The sequence below is a fragment of the Carlito syrichta genome, unplaced genomic scaffold (genome assembly GCF_000164805.1).
Source record: "Carlito syrichta isolate Samal-C Ts95f unplaced genomic scaffold, Tarsius_syrichta-2.0.1 Scaffold128002, whole genome shotgun sequence".
Taxonomy (NCBI): domain Eukaryota; kingdom Metazoa; phylum Chordata; class Mammalia; order Primates; family Tarsiidae; genus Carlito; species Carlito syrichta.
In genome coordinates, this window is record NW_007072098.1 from 38,178 (window position 1) to 55,750 (window position 17,573).

Sequence of the window (17,573 nt, forward strand, 5' to 3'; positions counted from 1 at the left end):
CTTCCTTCCTTCCTTCCTTCTTCTCAGTGTCTTTCTCTGTAACCCAGGATGCAGTGTAGTGGCACGATCATGGCTCACTGCAGCCTCAACTTCTTTGGCTCAGCCAATTCTTCTGCTTCAGCGTCCAGAGTAGCTGGGACTAGGTGCAACATCATGCCTGGCTAAATTTTTTATTTTTTTGAACTCCGGGCTCAAGGAGTCCTCCTGTTTCAGTCTCCCAAAGTGCTGGGATTACAGGCAGTTTCTTGTTTTATATTATATATAGTATCTGATTATATATGTATATATACTATATATATATACACACAAATTAAATACTCAAAAGTCCTGTTGTTTCTCTATAACTGCCATTCTATCTAACTAATCTATCTACCTTCCTAAATATTCTCTTATAGCTAATAGTTTATAAGAAGCCTAGACAAATGGTAATCTAATTTGTAATTAGTAATCTAATTTGTCACCAGAGTTGTCACACATAGATTATAGATTTGGACAGAAAAGACAGCATAGTGGTCAGTCTCATGGCAGGCTAGGACTCTGAGCTGAAGGTCTGGCATATGAAACTCTGCCACTCTCACCAGCAGCTTACTGCTCTAGACTGAGGAGTTCGTTCCGTGGGTCCACCCGCTGGAGTTGATGTGGCATAAAGGGACAAGATATGGGGAAAGGCTCAAACATGAACTGATACTTACCAACAACAGTATATCTGAGCAAATGAAGGCCAGAAGATGCAGACAAAAATCATGCCATTTCCTTTCACTCTCTTCTTGAAACATAACAATTGAATTGGTTTTTTATTTTGTTGTGTGCATATATTACCTTTTAAAAAGTACTAGAAACAGTTGTGAAGTACACAGAATTTGGAAATCATCACTGAGGGTCTAAATTCTCCCAAGAGATTTGGCTTGCATGAGGGCTCCTTCCTTCTACTTTGAATATCCACATTAAAGTTTTGATATGATGAAAGAGTAAACAGATGCAGCCTGTATAGTCTGAATTACTCTCCTGACTGAAAGGTAATTAGGGACTGAGCCACTGCAGTCCAGCACCCTGGTGAACACTGAGTGCCTAATGTGGAGTGCTTCTATTCTCACTCGAATCTGAGACATGCACAGCCTCTGCCTAAGTGGGAATACTATATTAATACAGATACTTATTACTACATCATATTAACACAGTTAGTATATCATATGACTACACTTAGATGTTTAATGTGACCTTTTTTTTTTTTTTTGAGTTGGAGTCTCACTCTTATCGCCCAGGCTAGAGTGCGGGGGCATGCTCACGGCTACCACAGCCTCGACCTGCTGGGCTTAGGTGACCCTTTCACCTCTGCGTTCCAAGTAGCTGAAACTACAGATGCATGTCACCAGACCTGGCTAGTTTTTGTGATTTACTGTGGAGACGAGGTCTCACCAAGTTGCCCAGGCTGGTCTTGAGCCCCCGGACTCAGGCAATCCTCTTGCCTCGGCCTCCCAAAGTGCTAGGATTACAGGCTGATCCACCACGCCCTGCCTAGTGTGGTCTTTTCCAGATAATTCCATACATAGTGATTGAGCTTTTTGAGGGGTGGGCGCCTGATGGGTCTCAGGTAGGGCTGAGAAGGGAATGAACTATCAGGTACTGAAAAGCCATCAAGGTCAAATTCTGCTGATCTCCCCAGAAGCTTCTTACTCTAGACTGTAGAATTCCATTCTATAGATTCTCTCTAGGTCCACCCATCGGAGTTGACGTGTGACCCAGGGGAGGGACATTGGGAAAGGCTTTACATGGAACTGATGGTCAACTAGGAATAGCGTCTTGGAAAAGATGTAAACAAAATTAAGTCCAGGTATCCACCAACAATGGAGGGCAGGTAGGTGAAAACCCTTCACTTGGGTCCTCAAGGGAGTCGGGCATTTCTTCAAGTTGCCATAAGCATTTCTTCTTTTCTGAAATGCAGAATTGCTTGTACTTCATATGAAACCAGTGCTCTATCCATCTTCAGCGAGGGGAAAATGCCTTCTAATATTCTTTCCTTTCTGTAAAACAAAAAAGACAGTGTGAGGTTCTCAAAATTTCATTTTACCAGAAAAAAAAAATAGAACCATACATGCATTTACTTTATAATTTTAGGGTGTTGTACTTCTCATTTCTGGCTAATCTATGATTAACTGTGGCTTCTAGCTCATCAGGTTTCCTACTTTCCTGTCATTATCTTCTCTCCATCCTTTATGTTGTGATCAATGCTCTACACATTTGTATGTAAATACCATTCTGTAATTCAGTGCCTAAGGAAAAATCCATTTCTAAATAGGGGGATTCTGAAATAATAACCACCCCTTGTTTTGAGAATTTAGGTTTTCATAAAACAACATTTGTAAAAGCAGGCCCACCTCTAGAGAACACGTGACAAGTACCTAGCAGATGTCATTACTGCAAAGTGTTTCCCCTCAAAATCCTTAGATTTTCACTTCCTCTGGATTTGCCGCTTTAATGGGAGAGCCCTCCACGGTGACACACACGCTCTGCTTCTCAAAGTGTGGTCTGCGAGGCTCTGCCAGATGGTCTCCTTCAGAATAAATGCTTTCAATGTGATAATGTTTACATTTGTGTTTCTGGCATGAACTATTAATTTTCTCGTGATATTTAATAAAAAACAGATTATTTCATTTTGAGCTCATAAAGCCCAGTACCTTTCTTCTCCATTCTATCTGGTAGGGATTGTTTAGTTCCTGTTGGTGAGGTGACAGCAAGTGTGGGAAGGATCACTGAGCAGCATGCCCCCTCTTCCTGCTAGGCAGAAGTGCTGTGCGGCCTAGAAGGATTTGAGATCCACTCCTCTCCACGGAGGTCACGTTTGGAGAAAGGGATAGTTTGTCCGGGTAACATGAGACCAGGGCTCCGACATAAACAACCTCTTTTAAACCTCACAGTTTACCACCTAGCTTGAATATTCTGGAATTCAGTGATGGAGTCTGAGCTCTCTGGCCATGTTCATCATGTTTTTTAGAGGCTTATCATTTTCTCTTCTAAGTCTTTATTGTTCCAGACTGGAGTCCTTGTTTAATCATTCTGGCCACAGCAGAGAAGTGAGATGGTTAGGGAGACTTTCTATCCCTTGACCTTTTTTATTGTACTTCTCTGAACTCTTGTCCAGAGCTGGAAGCAGTGGTACTAAATTTTATCCATGTAGCTCCTGTTTCCTGAGGATGTCTTTGACCAACAGAAACTGGTCCTGGCAGGCTGCACTAGTGAGACTGGAATGAAGATGGATGGTGAACTTCAAAGGATGAGTTTATATCAAAAAGATATGGAAAATTGGTCTGGAGTGTGCAGGATAATGCCTTCAGTTTACTCTTCTCTTTTTTTTTTTTTTTTTTTTTTGAGTTGAAGTCTCACTGTGTCGCCCAGGCTGGAGTGCAGTGGCATGCTCATGGCCACCGCATTCTCAACCTGCTGGGCACAGGTGATCCTTCTGCCTCAGTCTTCCAAGTAACTGGAACTACAGACATGCACCACCATGCCCAGCTAATTTTTTAAGAAATTTATTGTAGAGACGAAGCCTCATTAAGTTGCCCAGGCTGGTCTCGAACCTCGGGACTCAGGCAACCCTCTCGCCTCAGCCTCCCAAAATGCTGGGATTACAGGCTTGAGCCACTGTGCCTGGTTTACTGTTTTGAAGGATGCAAAGTAGAGAATGATAGGAAAATGTTAGATTTCCCTGAGAGAGACAGGAGGATTTGGTGTCTTTTGGCAAGAGGTGGGGTGCATGACTTTTAATTCTCTCATCACCAAATTTAATACAAGTGTGGGCTTTTCTTCTTGTTGCCAGCTTCTCACCTCTGACTCATTCTCCCCCCCCCACCCCCTTTATTTCTATAGTTTTTGGGGTACAAATAGTTTAGTTTTGGGTCTGGGCTTTAAATGTACCCATCATCTCCACCTGTGCACATTGTATCCGATAGCTGATTTTTAGTCCCTTCACCCCCTTCCCCCACCCTGTTCTTAGTCTCCAGTGGTCATTATGTTATTCTCTGTGTCTTTGCTGGTTCTTAGTTTAGCTCCCACTTAAGTGAGAATGTGCTGTATTTGGCTTTCTGTTCCTGAGTTAGTCGCTGATTCATTCTTGAATCTATTGGAATTCATTTTCCGCTCCCAACTCATCCCTGAAACTGCATCCTTAAATATCATCAGGGACCATCAAATTGGTAAAGGCTGTGAGAGTCATCACTTTTCTATATTATTTCACATGTGTCTCTCTATCCTTGTCTTTTCTGACAATGCTGTACTTGTCTTTGACTTCTCTGATTGTTTCCTCTCACACTCCTGCATTGTCTTCTGTTCTTCCTCCTTGTAATCATCCTCCTCCTTTATGGAAGGTGACATTTCCCAAGGTTCTGACTTTTGTGCCTTTGTTGTTACGGCTACTGTTGCTTCCATGGTGTTATCACCTTCTCTGCTGTCTTCAAATATCATTTCTGTGCCTACAAGTCTGATCATGAACTTTCTTCTGGGCTCTGGAATAAATCTTCACAGTCTTTTCTACACAAAAACATCCTATTCAGACAGGAGACTATTGTGACCCACCTGGAGGAAACACTAAAAACCTGCATGAAGATGTCAAAATGGAAAAGACAGGACAGAGTCATGAAATATTTGGCAGATAAAATAAACAGAGCTCTGTGATGAATTAGCTGTCCGAATAGAGGGAGGAAGAGAACGAAGTAGGGGGCACAGAGGCGACCTCAAGTTTTGTAGCTTAGGTAATTTGGAGGATGGATACGTCCTTAGTGGAGTTAAGTCACATGCAGTAACAGGCAGATTTGAGGGAGAAGGTAACTTCAATTCAGAACATATGTCATCTCTTTTCCTCTTCTTTGCCTTTCGAGTCTTCCTTTCTGTTTTAGTTGGAGTCTTCCTTTCTGTTTATAGTCTGTTTAGCTATAACAGAATACGTAAGACCAGGACATTTATTTTTTATTTTGATTTTTTGAGTAGGAGTCTCACTCCGTTGTCCAGGCTGGAGTGCAGTGGCATGCTCACGGCCACCACAGCCTTGACCTGCCGGGCTCAGGCGATCCTTCTCCTCTGTCTTCCAAGTAGCTGGAACCACAGGTGCACACCTTTTTTGATTTATTGTGGAGACAAGGTCTTGCCAAGTTGCCCAGGCTGGTCCTGAACCCCTGGACTTAGGGCATCCTCTCACCTCCACCTCCCAAAGTGCTGGGATTACAGGCGTGAGCCACTGTGTCCGGCTAAACCGGGAAATTTATAATGAACAGAAACATATTTGGCTCATAGTCTGGAGGCGGCAAAGTCTAAGATTAAGGGGCCAGCATGTTGTGATGGCCTTCAGCCCATGAGAGAAGGCGGAAGGGCAAAAGAGTGAGTGAGAGAGAGAAAGAGAGAAGGGAAAGAGGGCTGAACTCGTGCTTTTAAAATGATCCCGTGATAACGAACTCACTCCTGTGATAACGACATGAATCCTTCACTGAGGGCAGAACCCTCATATCCTGCTCACCTCTTGAAGGTCCCCCCTCTCAACACTCTTGCATTAGAGATCAAGTTTCCAGCACGTGCACTTTGGGGGATGCATTCAAACCATAGCACTTAGCGCTGCTAGAATTATCTTCCTGAAACACAGGTCCAATCATGCCATTCTCTCAATTTTTTTTGTAGCTCTTACTGTCTGGAGAGTAGCTGAGGCATTCAGTCGGCTTGACTGGGATTTGAAGCCCTACACAAGCTGGCTTTGTTTGCCTTCATTGTCATGTTCTAGCACAACAGAATCTACCAAGCGATTTCTCACCTTCTTGTCTTTGCTCAAGCTGTCCTCTCAATCTGGAATGCCTCCCCAATTTTCCTGTCTATGAAAATCCTACTCATTCTTTACATAGCAGTTTGCCTTCTCCATCCTCCAGAAAGCCTCCTCCCGCCCCTCTCAGAATCAAGCACTTTATTCAATATTTCCACAGCAATGCATATGTACTTTCTATGGTATTGTAATGCATTTGCTCAGACGCGCATGTCTCCTATTGGCTGGTAAACTTGTTAAAGTTGGGCAATGCCTCCTATCTATCTGCATTCCTTATCAGCTTCTGCCCCATATTGGTTGCTCATTAAATACATGGAAAGAAGAGGAAGACATTGATTATGGTTGGAGCGGAAGGGGCGTCTGGGGAAGAGAAGAGAAGTGTTTGGGAAAGTAGGTAGGCTTGGACTTGTTTAAGAATATGAGAATACAGCCGGGCTCGGTGGCTCAGCCTGTAATCCCGCGCCTTTGGGAGGCTGAGGTGAGTGGATTGCCTGAGCCCGCGGGTTCGAGACCCGCCTGGGCAACTTGGCAAGACCCCGTCTCTACAATAAATCAAAAAATTAGCCAGGCGTGGTAGCACGCGCCTGTAGTTCCAGCTAGGGTTGAGGCGGAAGGATCGCTGGAGCCCAGCAGGTTGAGGCTGCGGTGGCCAGGAGCGTGCCACTGCCCTCTAGCCTGGGCAACAGAGTGAGACTCCAACTCAATAAATAAATAAATAAATAAATAAATAAATAAATAAATAATATGAGAATACCGGAGCTTTTTGCTGAACGTCACCAACATGGATTCAGGTGCTTTGTGGAGGTTGGCCAAGTGGCCTGTGTCTCCTTTGGACCTCATGCCAGAAAGTTGGTCACGATTGTAGATGTTATTGATCAGAACAGGGCTTTGGATGATGGACCTTGCACTCAGTTGAGGAGACAGGCCATGCTTTTCAAATGCATGCAGCTCACTGACTACATCCTCAAGTTCCCACACAGTGCCCGCCAGAAGTATGTGCGGCACGCCTGGCAGAAGGCTGATATCAGTACAAAATGGGCGGCCACGAGATGGGTCAAGAAGACTGAAGCCAGAGAAAGGAAAGCCAGGATGACAGATTTTGATCGTTTTAAAGTCATGAAGGCTAAGAAAATGAGGAACAGGATAATCAAGAATGAAGTTAAGAAGCTTCAAAAGGCAGCTCTCCTGAAAGCGTCTCCCAAAAAAGCACTTGGGTGCTGCTGCTAAAGTATCAGCAAAAAAGGTGACCACCGCTGCAGGGCAAGAAGGCTCCAGCCCAGAAGGTTCCTGCCCCAAAAGCCACAGGCCAGAAGGCAGTGCCTCCACCAAAAGCTCAGAGGGGTGAAAAGTCTCCATCCCAGAAAGCACCTGCTCCAAATGCATCTGGCAAGAAGGCATAAGAGGCTATCAAAACAAAAATAAAGGTTCTTTTTGACATGTTGGCAAAAAAAAAAAAAATGTTCAACTGGCATGGAAAACTTTGGGTTGTGAAGAACAGGGATGGATCATAGTGATGAGAGTCAAGAAAGCGTTGTGTGTCATTTGGGAGGCTCCAATTAAACACAGGATCCTGTGACACAGCATCATGTATGTACACATTAAGCTGCTTTTTCACAGGCAGACATGCCAAATCGTAAAGTCCTTCAGCAGGAAATTATTATCCCTCCCATTTAAAAAGATACAAGGCCGCTTTGTGTAACCAAGACTCCTGAATATTTAGCTGTTTCTGTGGCTAGTCTATTGTCTGATGCCATAAAGAGATGGGACCTTGACTGATAGTATGGTGATGACCCACTGCTATGCCCATTTATTTAATTGTAGAAAAGATGGGCGAGGGGATATTCTGATTAATGAGATTTCTTTGACCCTTAATTATTCCTTTCATATGTTAGACCCTTTCGTCAACCTGTTTTTATCTTCAGCTGCACAAAGGAAAAATGAAAATATATTGTCTTTTAATATGAATCCCAGAATACTACAATGGATGACCTTTCTGGATGCTGACATGCATACATATTTATTGTTTCCATCTTTATTATGTGTGTGTTCCATGCATTCTTAATGTACACATCCTATGTATCTATGTAACCATCCCTTAGCCCATGCTCATGCCAATCTTTCATTAGTAAAATACTGCCAGTTGTCTGTTAGAGATGAGAAGAAACAGAGAAGACCCATATCCTGAATATTTTAAGTTTCAGTGAGCCGTTTCTCAAGAGGGCAGCTACCCCTTGTCCAGCCCCAGGTTCTTTTTATTTTTTTATTTTTGAGTTGGAGTCTCACTCTGTTGCCCAGACTGGAGTGCAGTGGCCACTGCCGGCCACCGCAGCCTCGACCTGCTGGGCTCTGGCGATCCTTCCGCCTTAGCCTTCCAAGTAGCCAGAATTACAGGCATGCACTACCGCGCCTGGCAGATTTTTTGATTTATTGTAGAGATGAGGTCTTGCTGCCCAGGTGGGTCTAGAACCCACAGGCTCAGGCAATCCACTCACCTCAGCCTCCCAAAGGCGCGGGATTACAGGCTGAGCCGCCGATAGCCCCAGGTTCTTAAGGGAGTCACATGCACAGACAAGATGCCAGGCGAATGTAATCGTTTTATTCCTAGCTGGGTATGGCCGCCAGACCTTTGTTGCGATACCATTCTTGCTGAGTTGGGACCTAGGAGAGCCGACTTAGTGCCTTTTGCTTGGGTTTGATGCTGGCCCCAGAGGCCTGGGTGATGACTCTTCCCTTGGTCCTGTTTGGTCTCTCCTGTGGCTTTCATGGGTCAAGAAGGCTAAGGTAGGAGGTAGTCCCCATCCCTGTCTAGTGGCTTCCCCTAAACAAGTCCTAGAAGAGCTACATTCCATCAGAGAAATAAAAATCACACCCTACATATGAGAGGACTCTAAAGAGACCTTGTCACTTGGCTGAGTGGGCCTTAACCTACCTCTCCTGTGCCAACTCCTCCACTACTTGGCATCATGACCCAACATTCTCCCTGGCTCTGCCCAACTCCCTCAGTCCTTCTTGGCAGTGGCGGTGGAAGGAAGGGTGAGGAGGGAAGGAAAGAGCTTTGAACTAACCCAACAGATTGGGTGGATAGTCAACACTGGTCTAGAGGCTAAAGTGATGACAACAGCCACACCAAATATGATCATGGTATTGGACACCTCTTGTCATCCACTTCACACATTCACCTCTTTCTCCAGCTTGTGCTGTGGCCACCAATTGTGGTCAGGTGTAATTGACAGTACCTCCTTGGCTTTATCACCTGGCTCTTGCTGTCTGCCCTAGGGACTTCTTTGCCACCCCAATATGAACTGTATTCTTTCATTATGCCAAAACTAAAATGTCTTTCTCTATACCTGTTAAACCATTTACTCTTCTGCAGAAAACACTGGCAGAGAGCTCAAGGGTCACCATGTGCTGGTCGCTGGGAGGAGGTTGAAAGCAGTCAGGTCATGGGAAACGAAGAGGGCAGAGTCGGTGAGACAGAGGTGGGTGGGGCAGAACATCCCGTCTGGCTAACCCCTGACATATCTGCTCAGATTTAGTACCCACCGTTTGGCAGAATATGTTTAAGCCACCCTCAGATGACTGCAGGCAATCCACACAGGGTGATTTTGTTTTAATCAGAAGAGAAAAACTTTGGACCTCTTAAATTCTGAATTGGGCAGAAAAATCCTTTTAGTCATTTTATTTTTCTCTATTGAGCTTGTTATGGTTTGGAAATGTTGAGGTGCCATTTTTGGGGCTTTAACTGCCTTGCAAGGGTTTTGCTTTGCAACATTTCTGCTTCAAAAGGCTGACTTTGTCTTGGTTAGGAAGAGCCCTAGACTCATGGTGTATTGTGCTGTTAGGGTGGGAAGGAGTCTTAGAGATTACTTAGTTCAACCTCTGTTTTCATGAGATGCTTAATGGTATGTCGTATTCACACCTCTACCTTGTATCTGAGCCAGTCTTCACACTTGGATAGTCTGACTCCATGGTAATATCCCTCATGGTCGACAAACATTATATGGAATCCACATTTTCTCACTATACGAGATAGAAAACTGCCTGTAGGGACTGGTGCGAGGGGAATTGATTTTGAAATGTGAACTGTAGATGCTTTGCTCCGGGCTTATAATTTTACTGAAAACCAAGAACAAATGAACGAATACTTAACTGCACCAACAAGGAATCTTAAGGGCTGTTGTTAGTTTTCCTTTTCTCTTTTGCAGCACCTATCAATGTGATTTGCGTTATGACCAGGAGGTCTACTGCTTCATAAAGAAGAGGCATTGATTAATAACTGGAGACCACTCACACCTTAGCCACGGGAAAGTGGCATCCCTCAGTCCCTGGGAGTCATCACACTTCAATACCCCAACCCTGTTTTATGAATATCTGCCTGCCCGGATAATTGTAGATATTCACAAATTAAATCCCATTTTGTGTGGGACTGCTATTCTGAGGGATAGAAAGAAGAATGTTGGCTGGAGTATCTTGAATAGTTGTGATTGGTGGCACCTGAGGATCGAGCTGAACCTCCAAGGGTCCTTTTTGCCTTGTGATTTTGCTTACAGGTTCTAAGCTGCGGTTGGGAAGAATTCCAGCTCTACGTGCCCTGTGTTCCAGAAGCACAGGTGAAATCACTTAGCTGCTGTCCCCTTCCCTCCCTCCCTGAGTTTTTCTTGGCTCTCTTTCCTCCCCATGGACTGAGAGCACTGAAGTGACTCATGAGATGCATCTTCCCTTTCACACTGTCCACAAGCTCCACCTGACTTGTGGCAGGCAGTTCTAGAAGCTTCTGACTATGGATAAGGGGATGCATGGGATCCTCAAGGGCTACCACTTCCTCCTGCTCCCTCGTGACCAGCACTGTGGGCTCTGTTCAGTGGTCAGGCATAGTTTGTTGGAGGTCACCAAATGATTCATCAGCTGTAGTCATGTTACAGAAAACATGGCCTTGAGCCTTAGCTTAAATGTATTTATGTAGCATGACAGTAGGAAAAATGTCTATGATCTGGGATTAAAAGTCAAACAAAGACCGCTTGACTGGCTTGGAGATGTCCAGGTTCATATGCCATGTTTTCTAGATAAGTCACGATGGGAGAGGATGTGGTCTGTTCTGTCATGAATGGCTGTTTCCAGACCATTTCTTAAAGTCACTGGAAGCCCATTTCTAAGTAAATGATGACAAAGCTGATGTTTTTTTTATATTGCTGGCTCTTCTCAACTGCAGGAAAAATGTGAGGTAGCTGTGGAGTTTAAGAAAAAAAAAATATGTATATACAAAATGAGAAGACCCTCCTGCCTATAGTGCTAGCAAAAATCCAAGAAACCTGGATTATGTTAATATTTTCAGTAAATACCAGCCACCCCAAAACAAAATTAGTATTTGAATCAAATGAAAGAACTTGATTCAATCATCTAAAAATGGTTACTGGTTGGGGAAAAAAAAAATGAAGAAAATAGTGTCTGATTAGTGACTGGTCATTTTCAAAGTGGCTTTTCCTACATTATCTCATTTTTTAAAAAAGTAAATTGATCTTTTTTAAATGTTAGAGTGAAGTGGTTCACAATTTCTTGAAATAAGCAAAGGACATTATATTTATAAGCATGCAAATTACAAACCAGGCAAAACAGTCTCTTCTGCTGCTTTATATATTTTTATCAACCATCACAGATTCATGGGAAGGTCTCAAATAGAACTTAAAATGGACTTAAAATGTGTTTTTTATCTCTTTTCTTTTTTATTTTTTGGTCTAAGTTTCTTTCTCTGGTCCCTTCCCTCGAATGGTGAACTATTTATTACTTGCATTTGGATAGACTGTTATTTAGTTTGCAAAATATACCATTTACCCCCTCACTAAAATCTCATAGTTGTCCAACTTCATTGAGATAAACAGAATTATTCATCTGATTTTCCCCCCTTTGGCTATGAGGACAATAAAACGATGTTAAGTAGGAGAGGGTGAGGCTGGTGAACACTTTTAAATATCACTTAATAATTTCAGGAAGGAGCCAACCTGCTTTGTCCTGAATGATGGATATGCTCTCAACCTTAATGGCCATTAATGACTTTCATAATAACAGTTTGCATTATAGCCATGGCTGTTCAAACCTTGGATTTTGTAACAGTTATAACCAGGAGTGAAGATTTCTGAAATCTGATTAAAATACACTGAAAGGTAAAGAAAGAAAGAAAGAAAAAACAAAAACAAAAAACAAAGCAAGACAGAAAAAACCCTGAGACTAACAAGTAGTCAAGGATGGCAACCAAAAAAGAAAAGGAAACAAGAGTATAGCCAACCTTTTTTTTTTTTTAATTAGAGTATATTATACTTTCAAACTGGATACACTAGAAATTGGCAATGCAACATAAGATGCAAAGGAATATACCAGTTACTGTCCAAATGACCCTGTACAGCCTTGTAATGCAAAAAGCTTTATACAATACAAATTTTCAGTAATGTACACAAACCTTGACAGTATGATCATCTGAACATAATATGAGGAGTTAAAAAAAGGATAGAAGAAAGTGCTGAGAACCCTAACTGCATTACTATATGGAAAAATAAGCTAGCTTTCGTTGAAGAATGCATAGTGAAAACAATTGAAGTTAGTTGGTAGGTGAATTTCTCAAAGACGTTAGTGTTTTACACGGAAAGGATATCTATGGAATACATCCTTCCCTGAGTATCAAACTGCAAACCAAATTCAGGGGTACCTATTATCTAGGTGGAGTCTGAAAAATGCTGTAGGTTTTTTTCTTTATTAATAACAATAATAATATAAAAAGTCAAACAAACTCCAAACACACCTTTTCTCACTCAGAAAACTTTTATAATTTACCAGAAAGATTGATGACTCTTTCCAAAGTGCTAAAAAAGTTGCCCAATTATATTAAGCATTACTAAGTCATTCAAATACAAGTTCAGTGGCAAGCAGTGAAATGCATGGCATTTGAGCAGTAAACGTCTCCTTCCCTCACCCCTCTCGCTCTTGAGAGTTGCAACCCAGGACTTCCTATTGCACAAGTGGCATGCTGTGAAACCCAGAGTCCTCACTGGCAGGGCCACCCTTTCAGGTTTTTAACCCTTTCAGGTGCTGGTGCTTGAGTGCGATTCTCCTTTTCTGTCAACCTCTGTGGGATCACAATGGCCCTCTTTGCTGTCATCACTGAACTTGTAATTGTGAAAACACATTAGCCAAGTGGCACATTCTCCATTATATGGGGATAAAGACATGACTTCAAAAACAAAAACAAAAACAAAAACAAAAAATAAAACCAACCCCCCCCATAAGCCCAGTATTCTTGGAGTGTATTGTTCACAACTGTCTATAGTATCTTTGACTGAGACATTGACGTGGCAAGGTTGAACAACACTTCAAACCGGCCAGGAGCAAAGATCTCTGCTGGAGAAGGACTGAAGGTTTGGGAGCTTCCCGCCCTAGCTGGTTCAGCCGCCCTGCCCCCATGGGCATCTCCTTAGTGTAAACAGGTTTGCCAGGGCACCAAGTGGGCCCCACATCCATGGCCGGGTGACTGGTGCGGGGCAGAGCAGCACACCCGCCTGGGGCAGGAGGGTTGGCATGGAGGGGAGGGGGCAGACCATATGCAGACAGACAGTACAGTCTTCTGGCTTCCTGCAGAACTGCACTAATTTCCAGGGGGCTTTCAGTGAAGCAAACTGACTAGAGGAAGAAAATTAGCGATGCTTTTATTTACCCCTGGTGAAACAGATTAAAAAAAAAATCCCAACTCTAGGGTAACACATGGTGGAAAACAGCGACACGGTAAGAAAGCATCCCTCCTGTACACCAGTTCTTCAATAGATAAATAATATATAAACTTTTATATTCCAAACTTCCCGTTATTATACAAAGCACATTTCTTCCTGCTTTTTCAGTCTGTTTCAAACTGGAAACTCTGTTGTCTTAAAAATACAAGCAATGAACATATTCAGCCAAAGATTTTTTTTCCTTTTTTTTTCCAAATCACCCATTACTTTTTAAGATTAGCAAAGGACTTTGCAATCAATCCACACCTGCTTCCTGCTGCAATAAAGTGCTGCACATAAATTGCCATTTAAATGACCACAAAATAAGAGCTTTAAATAAGTATAAAGTTAGCCTCCTAGCAGGTTACATCTACCAGGCGTTAACAAAATGGAATACAGAATTACTAATAGCTTGGAGGCTACTGCTATAGCCAGAGGTCTGCAAACACAATGGAAACTTCTCAGGGCATAAACTGAACCATAAAACTGAACAGCACCTTTTTGTTGTGTCGTCATATGTCAAAGAGGTTGTGGCTAAATTTTCAAACATACAGTCTACTCATTCCATAAAAAAAGGTACATTTTCTTCCTTTGATTTTACTTGTTTTTTTTCAGATGAGAAACAAAAACTAGTGCAAGACCATAGCACTGTGCAAAACTGCTGTTTCTTTTTTTTTTTTTTTTTTTTTTTTTTTTTAGTCTGAGTATTTATACCCAGAATTTATCCAAACCCCTTTTAATCTCCTTGGCTGGATTTATTAACCATAAAATTTTTTCCACTCATACAACTTTTTTTTTTCCTGCAAACAAATGGTAACCACTGAATTAATACATCATATATATATATATATAATCTGCCCTTTAAAAAATGATGCACTGTGCGCACGCCACTCACGGTGTCTACATGTGGGCACACGCACAAAACACACTTCAGTTTCGTGATGTTAGCTGCAGTGCTGTGAGATATTTCTTCCAGATCAGTACCTGATTCCCTGTATCTTCGTCACAGAGAAGCTCTGAGGGCAAGGTCCCCAGTGCTCTGTCAGAAATCTCCAGCAGCACTGTAGACGTCTACCATTCCTTCATCGACTAAGCACCAGGCCCTACCACTCTGTAGCCGTAAAAGAGAGAGGGGAAGGGGGTGGAGGAACTCAAGGAGTGACTGTCATAGACGAACAACCCAGGAGGGAAAAGAATGTTCATCGCCATTAAAGAAGCCAGTACAAAGAATGTGCAATAGAAATAATCATGGCACACGACACACGGCGTTCTCTTTCAGAATCCACGAATGCCCACGCACCCCATTCACCCAACAGAAAACCAAATGCACCAGTCGAAAAGCTTACAAGTGCTGATTGCTATTAAGGACACTCTCTTTAGGGTTGAACAAGACAAGATTCCTTTCAGAGAAAAGTACGGAGAAGGGCTGAGAGTGGGAGTGGGTGGCTGGGGAGGCATGCCTCTGAAGATAGAAGTATGCAGTAGGTCACCTCTCTGAAGATCGGATAAAGCAGCTTTCAGGTCAATGCAATAGGTATACACACATAGCCAATTCTCTATTCCTTACTAAAGATATACAGTACACGTGTTTCAGACCCATGGGGGTCTGTTGGTTTTGCAGCAACATACACCTGCTGGGGTTGTGTTTAAGTTTTGTGGGTTTTTTTTTCTGTCTCTGTCTCTTTGTTTTTGGTACAGAGCATGGCTGCCCTCAGACAGTCTCTGCTCTTTCTCTTAGTCCGAGATAGGCGAGGAAGGAGTGTTTGGGCGAGGGGATGCTGGGAGGCGCAGTCTGAGGTCGGGGAGGGTGGAATGTGAGATCCAAGTGGTTCTTGGGGTACAACATTGTCAAGGGAATGAGATGGGCAAAATCCGAGTTCCGGTACTTGTCAAAGCGCAAAGGGGAGCCGTTGAAGGCCAAAGCCTTGAGTGCCAGGTTGGGCTCTGAGCCGCTGCCGTGGGCGGCCGACAGGGCCACGGTCTGCAGAGCCTGGGAGGCGGACATGACCGACAGGGGAGACAGGAGGTTCCGGGAGCTCCCGACCACCAGGAGGGGGGCCCCGGGGCCGGCTGGTTCCTTGGGGGCTGGACGCAGGCCCTTCTTGTCCTCCTCGGGGCAGTCCCCACTCTGGTGCTTCTTGACATGACGGCTGAAGACGAAAGGGTGTGTGGTCTTGAACAGGCACTCTTCGCAGCTGAAGGTCTGGCGTGGGGCATGCTTCAGCTTCTTGTGCAGGTTGAGATTGTCCTTGCGCTTGCAGCTATAGCTGCACTGGTCACAGTGGAAGGGCCGCTCCCCGGTGTGGACACGCACGTGCTCAATGAGCTTGTTGGCGGTCTTGGACAGGTAGCCGCACTGGTCGCACTTGTAGTGGTTGCCCAGGCGGTGCTCGCGGGTGTGCGTCTCCAGCTCCAGCTGGTTGGCCTTCACCGTCTGGCAGATCCGGCACTTGTACTCCATCTTGTAGTGGGTCTTGAGGTGGCACTCCATGGCAGCGGGGCGGTTGGTGGAATAAATGCAGAATGGGCACCTGCGGGGGAAGCAATGCAAGGGAGGTTCAGCCAGAGGGGTTCTGAGGTGGCCTTGCTTGTCCCCTCCTCACCAGCTTCTCCCCTCCTCACCAGCCTTCCTGCATGCCACCCCCCTCTCCAGGGTCTGAGGCCTGGCCTGCCCAGCCCAGCCCAGCCCAGCCGCCTCTCGGGGGTGGATGGCCCTTCTTGGCTTTCACTGCTTGATAGAGCAGTTCTGGTGAGGTCAGCTCAGCCTATTCTGGGTCTCCCGGCTGGAGCAGCCAACGCCAGCCCTCACGAAGGGGAGCAGAGAAAGTTCGAGGGATACATAGGCTGGTGCTCCCCTCCAGCCCCCGCCCAGCCCCTCAGAGCCCTCCCCACTCCCAACCAGACAGCGCGGAGGTCTAAACCTCCTGACCTCCCCTCTAGATGGGGGCAACACAAAGAATCGACTTTTCATGCACCACACCAAGCACACGCAGAAAGGCTAAGAGGTTTTGAAGAACAGCTTATAGGGGGAGCGCTACCTCCAGCAAACAGAAAGTCACAGGGGTCAGAATCGTGCTTATTAAAGGGTTGTTAGGATGAGAAGGCCTGTGTGTGTGTCTCTGTGTGTGAGCGTGTACGTTCATGTCTGTGTACTCGTAAACATTATCTCCTAAAGCACTGGCTCTTGATCAGGAAAGGAAGGTGAGGACTATGGCAGGGGCATGGGAGGAGAAGGAAGCCCACCCAATGGCCCGTCTGCTCATGAGGGATGAGGAGAAAGGGAGACGCTGCCATCTGGAGCTTGAAGACATTATTAATACATTATGATGCCATAAAAATGACAATAATCCAACCGGATCATAAATTCTCAGGGGGCAGGACCAGATCTTACGTTTCTTCTGCATTCTCTGCAGTGCTTGGTAAGCACTTGGTACTCAGCACATGGTAAGCACTTGGGATTCATTAATTGAGTGGTCTCTACAAGTAATGTAGGTAGTTCCAGGAGGGCGGGTTTGAGTCCCAGCTCCATCACCGTATCGGGCAGTAGCTGGATACCCTAGGACAAAGCCTGGGCCTCTTTGTGGCTCAGTTTCTCCATCCTTTGCAGTGAGACTATGCTCTGCCAGTCCTGCTGGCTGTCCAGAGGGGCCACAAGGCGTGGTGAGGCCACGTTAACAGAATCTGCTGAGCTGCTCTTTTAGAAGCTGCCAGGCTGGAGTCGGTGGCGTCTATGATAACTCTAAGCGTGTTTGCTCTTTTTCCGCAAATGCAAAAGCGGCTGCCTTGACTCTGGCTGGGCCCCTGCAGGGCAGGGCCCAGGAGGGGACTGTCCTCGGAAGGTCTGGAGAGGTGTTCAGCAGAGCCCAACACAACCAAGTGCACCGTGCACGGCCTCCTCAGCGCCAAGCTCGCCGTTAGCCTTTGAACCTCAGCTCACAGAAGAGTGCACACGAGAGAAATATAAAGCCCATTCCCAGGTCAGGTGCACACACAACCCCTACGCCAAGCTGGGCCTTACCTAGCGG

General features: G+C 44.7%; 1 protein-coding gene and 1 pseudogene across 2 annotated transcripts in view; one reads left to right on the forward strand and one right to left on the reverse strand.

Annotated features, from left to right (window-relative positions):
• Positions 1 to 6,541: 6,541 nt before the first annotated feature.
• On the forward strand, positions 6,542 to 7,197 carry LOC103250293 (annotated as a pseudogene). Its single transcript, XR_002481408.1, has one exon. The product of XR_002481408.1 is annotated as a 60S ribosomal protein L14 pseudogene (transcript).
• Positions 7,198 to 12,067: 4,870 nt separating this feature from the next.
• ZNF827 (zinc finger protein 827) overlaps positions 12,068 to 17,573 on the reverse strand; it is a 192,311-nt gene continuing 186,805 nt past the window's right edge. The window contains exon 14 of the mRNA XM_008048882.2: positions 12,068 to 16,079. Within this exon, the coding sequence (XP_008047073.2) occupies positions 15,260 to 16,079 (820 nt within the window). The 3' untranslated portion in view covers positions 12,068 to 15,259. The remainder of the gene's footprint in view (positions 16,080 to 17,573) is intronic.